General features: G+C 32.6%; 1 protein-coding gene across 2 annotated transcripts; it reads right to left on the bottom strand.

The window, feature by feature from the left end:
- Window positions 1–8502: 8502 nt before the first annotated feature.
- Window positions 8503–11024, bottom strand: LOC122310384 (heavy metal-associated isoprenylated plant protein 39-like). 2 transcript variants are annotated; one of them, XM_043124280.1, is made up of 3 exons: window positions 10697–11024; window positions 10206–10284; window positions 8503–9194 (listed from the first exon to the last, which is right to left on the bottom strand). In XM_043124280.1, the coding sequence occupies exons 1-3, from the start codon at window positions 10700–10702 to the stop codon at window positions 8758–8760; spliced, it is 522 nt and encodes a 173-aa protein (XP_042980214.1). In that variant the 5' UTR covers window positions 10703–11024; the 3' UTR covers window positions 8503–8757. The 2 variants fall into 2 exon arrangements, with proteins under 2 accessions (XP_042980214.1, XP_042980215.1); XM_043124281.1 differs by having other exon boundaries at window positions 10206–10281.
- Window positions 11025–11227: the final 203 nt, after the last annotated feature.

Genomic DNA, 11227 nt, shown 5'->3' with positions numbered 1-11227 from the left:
AAAGCATGGTTGAAACCTAAAACCTAAACGGTTTTATCCAAACCCTTACAGTTAACAGCCAGCTATGTGGGAGGACAAAGGTGCTAGAACAAGAAGAAATTCCCACCAGACCAGTCCTGTAGAAATTGTCGAGGTAACTGTAAGGGATTCCCCCCCCCCCCCTCCCCTCACCCACCCACCCCTGCTAGGCCTAAGGCCCAGGCCGAGAGACCTGAACTAAACAGATAATCCCCTCGGCCCACGGGGGACCTCTTGACCCTAAAGAAGAAGAACAAGGAGCACACAAGTTCCTCTGCTGTGTCGCCTAGTCCTGGAAGGTTCAAACGGGTGGGCGGACTGTACAGGCAAGAGACCCATAACCCTATAACAACAAGCAAAGAAGGCAGGACAGCCCTACTGCACCTGCCACAAGCTGCAAATGTGATATGAGAGCCACACTGTATTTATGACATTTGACGGAGAGCGTGGAGGAAGCGACATGTACCTCCAACATAGGGAGTTGACATCTGACCTCGAAAGTCAGGTATATAAGCCGATCCCCAAGTATCAGGATTCTCTCTCTAGATTCTCTGAACTCTCTCTACTTATTTACATACTTTTCTAAAGGCAATACTAACTTTTGTATCAGAGACTTCTCAGCCACACCGCGGCCACCGTCTCACGGTGTTTTCTTTGTGTCCACAGGTCCAAGACAGAAGACCTGCATTGCTGAGGGCCCAGTCCAAAGACATACAAAACATGACGTTAACAGTCGGCATATCCCTATTTTTTGTAGTGAATATTGCAGGGAGATATTGACGTTGATGATGGCATACTATTTAATAGCAAATCTCATATTAATAGAAAATGCACAATGAAAGATTTATGTAAGAGTTTATATATATATTGGCAAATTAAATACACTAATAATGTGAAAGTAAATAAACTTTACAAATTAATGTGACTTGTTTTAATACATCAAATTACAAAACTATGAACTAGATTTAATATATTACATGATTTAACCACGTCAATTTGTAAATTTTAATTTTATGAAATCTTTTTGAACCTTGCACTTCACTAAATTTATTTGGACTACCTTGCTGATCATGTAATTATTATTATCTCTTAAGGAATGTTATTTATTATCTCTTAAGGAATGTTATTAACTCACAACTCTGCGTACAATTCTTTTACAAATCTATATTAAAGCTAAGGAATGATAGTCTAGTAAAATTGGGATTCTTTTTAATCAACTGGCATGTTTGTATTAGTTGATTATGAAACGGGTTGTAAATGAGTTGTAGCTCTATTATTATTCCTCTCATGTTAAATTTTCAATTTTCTTTGAGTAATGTTACCATGTTTCATACTTTAGAGTTTTGTAATGTACAAATGAATTCGCGTATCAATTTGTATATCAATATTGATGTTTTTTTATTTAAAATTTAAATTGACACTGTTTTCAGTAAAATTTACTTTTTGACCAATCATATTAGATGGGTGTAACTATTAGTGCCATAATTACTTACAATTAAATTTTTTCCATAATTTATATCACTCAACTTTATCCATTGATGTGATGTCACAATTAATGTGGTCTCACATGACTTATTAAAAAAATTATATAAAAGGGTAGAGGAAATTTATGGTTTTAGTCTTTATCGTTTTATATATTTTACTAGTGTTGTTTTCAATATATATTTTTAAATTTTTTTAATAAGCCATTTAGCACGTCAAAGGAACAAAGTGAATGGTATAAATTACAGTATATAGTTGCATTACTTATTTTCCTTTTGTTTTCGGTCTTGCAATTGTATGCGTGCAAGAAAAATGCCATATACATTGTTAAAGTGGTCACCATATATGAACAAATTGATGTGGGAGCTACCCGAGTACACAGCTGCGTGATCATGCATGCAGTTGGCGATACTTGGCGTGATGCATGGCTGTTTCTTTATGAGATGATTCTATGTGCGCGCATGCACGTACAGTGCGCTAAAATCCAGCTAAGCCACGGAATGACAGATACCGGCAGACCCACCTGCATGCATGGACAATATCATGTTTGTGTACAACTGGGTGGGCCTGCCCTGGGCGTGGTTAATTTCCTCCTCCAATTTTTCTCAGCAAACAAACCGACCCTGGTATGTTGTTTAAAGACCTATCCTTTTGTTGGCATGCATAGAAATGATAGAATGGCAATCAAAATCTCGTCTCTTTGCTCTGCCGAAACTGACATGTTTTAACTTCTATTCGGAATTGTATTCATCAGTATGATAGCGATCTGTTAAGTAAGCTTTGAAGGCCACAGTGCCACACCATTCATTCAACTGATCATTACGTTCATGATATATATTGCAGAAAAAGCAATTAGGTCACAGGGCTGTGCAAGCTTCGACTGGTTTTTGAGGTTGTGGGGAATTCAAGTGCTATTTTTTGTCCTGGAGCGATCGACCTAGCTATATATAGTGTGCTTTCTATTAAAAAATAATTCAATTAAAACCTCTATATATAGATCATACGAAAAATGATAAAACCATAAAGGATATGATCTACCGAAACTAGCTTCTATCTAATTAATTCTATTTTTTTATTTTTTATTTAATAGTTAATTAAGGAAGTACGTGTGTTTTTTAATAAGTCACAATGAATTTTTTAAAAAAATTTTAAAATACTTAAAAAATAAATAAAAAGACAAAAACTACAGAATGCATTAATGTCAGTAGAAAGCCTCCGTAGAAAATCTCAATGGATGTAGCACCGTCCTTTAGATATATATTCATGAATCACCACCCAAAAATTCTTTTGAAGAGTGACCCACTCATCAATCTGATCTATTAATTCATAGTAGTTTGAGAAATTTAAAATTTTCTATATAAATATATATAGAATAATTATACTTAGCATCTTACAGTACACTATATATTATATATATATATATATATATTTTAATTTTTTTTTATAATAAATATGTGGTGTATAGATGATACGTAAAATAACTCACTTAGTTTAATAAAAATAAAATTAAAAATAAATATAAATATATACATATATTATATATATATATATATATATGGTCATGTGAGATGTTAAGTAGCAAAATATATATCATGATTATCGAAAAAACACGCCTGTTAATATTTTATATGGAACTACAGCAAAAGCACAATCAAAGGAAAGTTAAAATAACATAAGATTAATAGTGACTTATGAATAAAAAGAGAAACTTTTGTGCTGGAAGCACAGTACAATCACATGAAGTACTAAGGTTTTCTCGCTCTAAGCATATAAAGATTATGAAAATTTGTGCATAATGATTAAATTATAGTGGTTATAGGCTTTGATCAAAATCCTGTTAAGACTTAGAACCTAGACACGTGAAAAAAAATAATAAATTTTTAAGAATAAATCTTACTATTTTTTAAAACGATAACACGATAAATTACACACGTTACGACTGTATATAACATTCCTATAAAAGAATAATAGAGCAATTTTTGCTAAAGCAAGACTCTGCGCGCGTTATGTCACCCGAAATATGTGTATAACGTGCTTGAGTGGGTGTGATATGTAGAGAATTCCCTCAAATACGTGGGTCTCGCATGTGTCCTGCGAACTCCATATTTTTGCATTATTTTTAGTTCGTCTAATTTTCAACTAAACTCTTCCTAACTTTTTGTTTTAATATCAGAAACTCTTCCTAACTTTATTACAACTCAAATTGGCCAAGCTGAAAATGCCAGCAGAATAGTTTTATATGAACAGAGTTTATTTAAAATTTGAAAAGAAAAAGTGAGAAAAATTCATAAACTCCTCTTTCAAAGTCTTACCTAACAAAAGTAATTGTAATTAAAAAATACTTTAGGTATAACATTCAATAGAACCATCAACTCTATAATTAATTTTATAGACTCATTTACAGTCAATAGGTCATTTCCTTGGGGGTATGGAGGTAAGAGTCCAAGTAGTATTCGTTTCCCGGGCTACAATCTCAGCACCATGGCATCTCTCCAATGAGAGTGTTGGATTACTTGATGGTAGAACTCAAGCTCACTATCAACAGTAACTGCTAAGGCAAAAGATCTATGTTTAGGAGATAAACGATGATAAGAAATAAAATTAGTAAGGTCATATTAACTACTTGCTGGAATAGAAACAAAACATGTGGAAGTGCTGGAATTTGATGCAGGGCATATAGTAAAGGAAAATTCTTCTTATCATCCTCACACTTCACACACTATATTTATTTTAATTTTTTTTCATTTTTTTATAATAAATATGTAGTGTGTAGATGATAAATAGAATAATTTAATTAGTTTAATAAGAATAAAATGAAATAAAAAATAAAAAATATTATTTTAATATATAAAGTGTGTGGTGTGGGATGATGTGTAGCATTTCCTTATAGTAAAAGAGTTACAATAATAATTCTATAGATAACCAGGTCCAGGAGCTCCTTAGATTCAAGATGATTTACGAACTAGTAAAGAAGCTATATGTGAATTTTTGGGTAAAGCATCTGGATTTGTATTTGAGGCTGTGTTCTGTATAAGGAATATCTCCATTTATAGGGTGAGAGGGTAAGGTGTTGAAGCCCGAAGGCAAAATCAAAAATTCAAATGTTGATGATTGACTTGGGGATGGTAGTAGAATAATAGGTGACTGCATTGAAGTAGATTTAGAAGGAGAAACAGAGGGTAGGGAAATAGAAACTTTATAAGGAAAGACATGCTCATGGAAAACAACATTTCTAGAAATAAAAGTTTCTTTTGTAACAAGGTTTAGGAGCTTGTAAACCTTTATATCAAAGGGATAACCAGGAAGGACACATTATCGTGTTCTATGGTCAAATTTGGACCTAGATCTTGTTAAAGAAGAGGCAAAACATAGACACAAAAACTCTAAGGTGATCATAACTAGGAAGGGAATGGAAAAACAACTCAGAAAGAGATTTATGATCCAATATAGGTGTTGGTAATCTATTTATAATATGAGTGGCTGTCAAGATGGCATCACTCCAAAAAGGAAGAGGTAAATGAGCTCGACACATTAGAGCTCTAGTTGTATTTAGAATATGTTGGTGTTTACGCTCTACAACAAAATTCTATTGAAGAATTTCAACACAACTATACTGATATAAGACGTCTTTGGAATTGAGAAAAGAGGACGATGAAAATTTAGTATCATAATTAGTACAAATTTTCTTGATTTTGGTATTGAATTGGATTTTATTAATTTGAAGAAGTTTGGAATAATAGCTTAAACTCAAAAGATATATTCCTGTGGCATGTATACAATCATCAACAACAGTTCAAAAATATTTGTGGCCTTCAATAATGGGAGCGGAGAATGACCCCCAAACATCACATTGAATTAGATCAAAGGATAATTTAGAAAAATCAGGATTATTAGAAAAGGGTAAGTCTAGTTGGAACTAAAGTAAAGTTACTAAGTACAAAATTAATATTGATCGGTACATCAAGTAAAAATATTTTAATAAATTAATATGATTTGATATGTTACGTCAAATCATAAAATTAATTTTATTATAAAATAAATCTAATAAATCATAAAAATTAAGTCAATTTATCAAAAAACATCTTTATAATTATATCACTTTCCAATACTATTATTTAGTAACATTAATTGATTATACGTTTACCTTTCACGAAATCAAAGGTGGACACTTGTGGGAGACATTGGCTGGAAGCTAGAACCGTGATACATACACCGAGCGGAGAACACACGCAAAAGATACGGAAGGTGGGTAAAGATCACTTCACACTGTTTATGCAACATTCCTCCAGTAGTGTCAAAGACTCAAAACCTGTTGAGGTTTGGAAAAAAAAAACATGCATGCAAATAATTTTTAATAATAAAAAATTAAATAGAGGCACTTCTTGATTCTTGCAGTTCCCCAAACTTTTCATTTAGTAGACGTTAAAATTATTTTATCTTATTTTATTAATATAATTTTTTTAAATTTTTATATAAAATTTAATAAATAATTTAATTTTTAAAATTTTTAAAATAATAATAATATTAAAAATAATATTATAATAATATTTTATTTAACTTTTATGTCAATTAATCTTATCTAAACTGTCCAAATGACAACTTATTTTTACTCTTAAAAATATTAAAATAATGAGTGCGTTATTTAGCCAATATTAGATGCCGTCCTATCTTCTCATACTGTCATTCATCTATTGCATTCTATTGTGTCTTGGCGTCTCTTAGGATAAAATTGATTAATTATAAAAATAAATATTTGTGGGGTGTTATTTATAATAAAAATAATTATTTATTACGAGAATATATTTATTTTAACAAAAAATAATCATTTTAATAAAAAAAATAATTGACAATAAATAAACAATTTTCTTACCATAATTTTCCATTATCCTTTGTGGTAAGTACTCGTCTATAATATGAAAAAGCACTCGTACGTGCTTCTTGCTTGTACCTATATTCCAATGGTGACATCTCTGATTGAGAATTTCCACCATAAAACTTGTGCTCTATTGTTGAACTATTATCTGTTCTAAAAACTAAATTAAATAACGTAAATTGATCTCGACTAAACAACTTAAAAAGAGATTAAAAGGGTTTAATTATGTGAAACTTACATAATTACGTAAGTTTGATGAAGAGTAGGCATCATTTAACCACCATTGGCTTTTGCCATGTTATAAAATTGTACTCAGTGGCCACTGACTAGGCCATGACGTGGACGGATAGTATACCTTCTGGAGATCAGTATTATCAAGTTAGCATAAAGTCTTTGATCAGGAATCAGGATGTAGAAACTTGAAAAGAGTGACGGCTGCCAGCTTTGATTCAGACACTTCTAACTTTCAAGTTAATTCCTTTATTTATTTATTTATTTTTACTTAAAATTATTCAGTACTATTCTGCTTAAACCCACAGATTTTAGTAACTATATATATATATATGTATATAATACATATTAATGTTATATATAATTTTAAAATTTGTAAGTCCCGCACGTTTTTGGAAAAGTAATGAATACTGTTATTAAAAAATTAATTATTTTACATGAGTTTTATATTGATTTATTTTTTCAAATTGAGCGTACCAGACTTTCCTACCTTAAGACTGTTCAAATCATTTTTCATATGTACCGAAAACACTAGAAAAAGTCTTGATAACTTATAAAGGCACATTAACATCCTCAGTCACACATGTCTATATGTAGTATTTTAAGTAATGTTTATATCAACCGCTTAAATGTTATCTACTAAATATGTCACATCATCAGATATAATTTATAAAAATGTGATTGAGAATGAAAAGGATTAGAATCAAGAAGAGTATTCTTGATTTAACTTATTCCTAGCTTGTTTGTTTCCTTGGGTTAAATATATAATTTGTGAACAGAATAATTACATGCTTTTACAGTATGGACAATTTTTGATGCACAGATCTATCATCTAGATTAAGTATGAGTATGCAGTACAGTTGCAGCGGTTAGCCACATGCATGAATTTGCAGTTTAATTATTCTGAAAGCAAACAAAAACAGAGAAAATGTATCCATGTGGAGTGCAGATCTCCAAATTAAGGTTTGCACTTTATACTCTTGTTTACACATTAATATATATAATAATAATTCATTTGAAAGATTGGAAGCTTGTCTAATTGCATCAATTAAGAATTAGATCTAGCAGCTGATTAAATGACTTGCCTACTTTTATAATGTAATGTTTGGTTTATAATTCTAAAGGAAACATTAATATATATATATATATATATATGTAAATGTATTGGGATTTGGGATTTTAGAGATATACATCAACTCTAATCACATACCAACGAGAAAAAGGTAGAAAGGAATGGTGGGTACAGCTTAAAAAAAGGAATGAAGAAATAAACTTTCTAAATCAAAACATGATTCTTTAGGCAGAAAGCTCCATGAGCTAACTAGCCAATTAGCTTCTACCGCGCCCACTAGCCCTATGAGAAGAAGAAGATTTATTACTAAGCTAGCTATAGATAGATCACCTCGACCAATCACTCCAATTGGGGACCATGACCATTGAGTTCATGTACGAGAGAGACAGATCAATGAGACCCACAAATACGTCACTTTTCTTCTCTTTCGGTTTTGAGTTTTTCATATGGAAAGGAAAGATACAGTTTCAATATGACCCACTTCATAAACTCTCCAAACCCGTGAGCGTACGTAATCCGGTTTGCTATGCAGCTTCTTGTCCCACAACCATGACTTTAAACCACTCGAGAAAAGAGGAAGAGATATATTTTTCTTTTTAGATCGATGGATTTAGAGAGAGATTTTACTAAAGAAAGTTTGATATACTGTATCAAGATCGGTCAATTTAAAAATTTATTTTTATAAGATTTCTATCAGATCAATCATTTCTCTTCGTTTTAACATAAAAGATGAGAATAAAATTAGGTTCTTCAGCTAGCTACATATAAGAACTTGTGCAAAAATAAAAATAAAAAGCATTACATATATAGAGATTACATAGAACTATAGTGTTCAAACCAAATTCAAAGATTTATTTATTCCCTGATCTCTGCAGTTTACTGATCATTAAGCTTTAGAACGATCAATGAAGCATTACCCCCGTCTTATATACAAGAGCTCCTGTCTTCTTGAATCTTGGACCGGAGTTGCCTGCATATGAATGCCTGCCTCCTCCTATACTATTTGACAAAACTCCAATACCATTTAACAAAACCAAGGAAGATTCATCTCTCCCACTCAGTTTAAATTTGGTAGCCCATTTTATAAAACAACGCAGGCATTTGGGTTCTCCTCCACGCTTTGCACATAGTAATATGAGGTAAGGTGCGGATTGTAAGCTTTGTAAGCCTTAACCAGCTCTAGGACAGGGTCTGGCGGGGGCGGCGGCGCCTCTTTCTTCTTCTCTTCTTCCTTCTTCTCTTCTTCCTTCTTTTCTTCCTCTTTCTTGGGTTCTTCTTTCTTCTCTTCTTCTTTCTTTGCTTCCTCCTTCTTTGCTTCCTCTTTCTTTGGCTCCTCTGCTGGCTTGGGTTCTTCCTTCTTTGGCTCCTCTTTCTTTTCAGGTGCTTTTACAGGCCCTACTGAGATCATAGTTGTCGTTGGCCAATATTTGCGCAATTTGCTCACCACATTTACCGGATCCACGGTCCCTATCACCGTTAGTTTCTTATCCTTCATGTCCATTGAGATGGAATCAATCCCTACATATTATATTGCATCAATGATATTTTACTTCATTACTTCAAGCGAAAAGATAATTCCAGTCTAGTCGGTTCTAAAAACTAAATATCATATTTCTTGGACAATGTTGCTCTTTATCTTAAAAGTGCTGTTAAATACAATTATTTTTGTATATTATATTGATGTGATTAGTCAAATAATTATTTTATATTAAAAACCAATCACATTAACAAAATGCATAAAAAATACGAAAAAATAACTGCACATAAATTTTTTGATATTTTTCTAAGAGAACTGCTACAAACACAGATTATATAAAATAAATCTACAAACTGATATATTTTTATAGAATCCTTTATATAATAAAATTAATTTTATAATCTAACATATTATATCAAACTACGTCAATTTATAATTTATTTTACCTATCCCATTTAGAGTTAAAAGTATTTTAGTTTTTTCTAATATAAACGTTTGTAATTTGTATATTTCCAAAATAGTCCCTAAACTCTACCAAATTCCAACAGTCATTATTTGCAGTGCAAATAAAGAGATAAATGTGACGAAATGTACTGGCTGACAATCTGTCACCTACTGGTGAGGAGTCGTACCGGAAAGGGAAAGACGACATATTCCTTAATTACCTTAACTGCCGTCATTTATTTCTAATAAAATCCCAATTTATAAACTAACAAATATTAATTCAATTGTTTGTTGCGGCAGTTAATTGAGTGCCGTCTCAAGTCGATTGGATGATGCGCAAAAAAAGGAGCAGGCTGCAGAGCAGCACACAAAAATATGCGTAAAGTTTACGCATCTTTCAATATTTCTCTTTTTGTTTTTTTTTTCTTAATAATAAAAACAATAAGGAAGACCTGTTTCTTTTAACGTAAAAATATTTTATAAAAATAAATTTATATAATTTCTAAATTTAAAATTATTTTTTCCTGAAAAATACTTCAGCTACTTGTTTTCTTTGAGATAAAGGAACTAGGGACAACTTCAAACTAAACGAAACAACGATTTGGTACCCGAAAGAGTAGAGACCGTCCTCATGGCCTTCTGCTTGGCTTTGTCATCGTGTAAATCCAACTTCAATATGACAACCTTCTGCAAGAACAGTGAAATCAATATCTCAACCAGCAGATCTAGTTTGATAAGATTCAAGACAGTTTTTTTTTTTTTGCTTTTGGAATACAGAAGAATCAGACATAGCATATATCCTAAATCTGAACAAACAAAAATGTTTCAGAAACCATTAACGATCTTTTGTAAAAATTCAGCATGCAGAATCAATCTAAGTAAAGCACTCAGGACCCATCTGAGAACTTGTTCCTAGGAAGAATCATTAGAAAGAGAGAGAAGTGAATTAGCATAACCCATGAACAATGAACAAACATGCCTTGGATTCTCCCTAAAGAACAAAGGATACCCAAAAAAGGAAAAAGGCAAGTTGTTCAGTTCATGAAGGAGGATCAGAAAATGAAGGAAAATTCAAAAAGTTGGTGGGGAATCATCAGACCTTCATGGTATTCGTATATCCTGGTTTTCAGGAATATGCAGATAAAAAACCAGAACGTTTGAAACAGATGGGAGAGGCAGCAAATGGCTGAGGTATGGAAAAGATGTGTTTGGGGGGGGTGGGGGGGGGGGGGGGGGGGTGGGGGTGGTGTGTGGAGGAAGGCAAGACCAAATTGAGTAATAATGCTTCCCTGTAATCAAAAGACAAGGGAGAGGTTTGGGCAGACTGGTACCAAGATACCAGAAAATTCCGAATCAAACAAGGATTGCAGAATAGGAGAGAGGATGTAAAGCTAGAGAGAGAGAGAGAGAGAGAGAGAGAGAGAGAGAGAGGGAGGGGGGGAGGGGACGCATGTAATGTATGAAGGTTGAAGAGGGAAACCAGAGGGAGTATATAGTCGATCTCAACCTTGATGGAACATGATCAAGCGGTGAAGGATCCTTTCCAGAGTGATGCCCACGCGAATGATACGAGAGTGACCATCACACGTGGCCTTGTGTCACACCTACCCCACCTCAATTATTTAAGTAT

This window comes from Carya illinoinensis, chromosome 1, assembly GCF_018687715.1.
Source record: "Carya illinoinensis cultivar Pawnee chromosome 1, C.illinoinensisPawnee_v1, whole genome shotgun sequence".
NCBI classification, from domain to species: Eukaryota; Viridiplantae; Streptophyta; class Magnoliopsida; order Fagales; family Juglandaceae; genus Carya; species Carya illinoinensis.
This window is presented reverse-complemented; position numbering and strand designations above follow the sequence as displayed.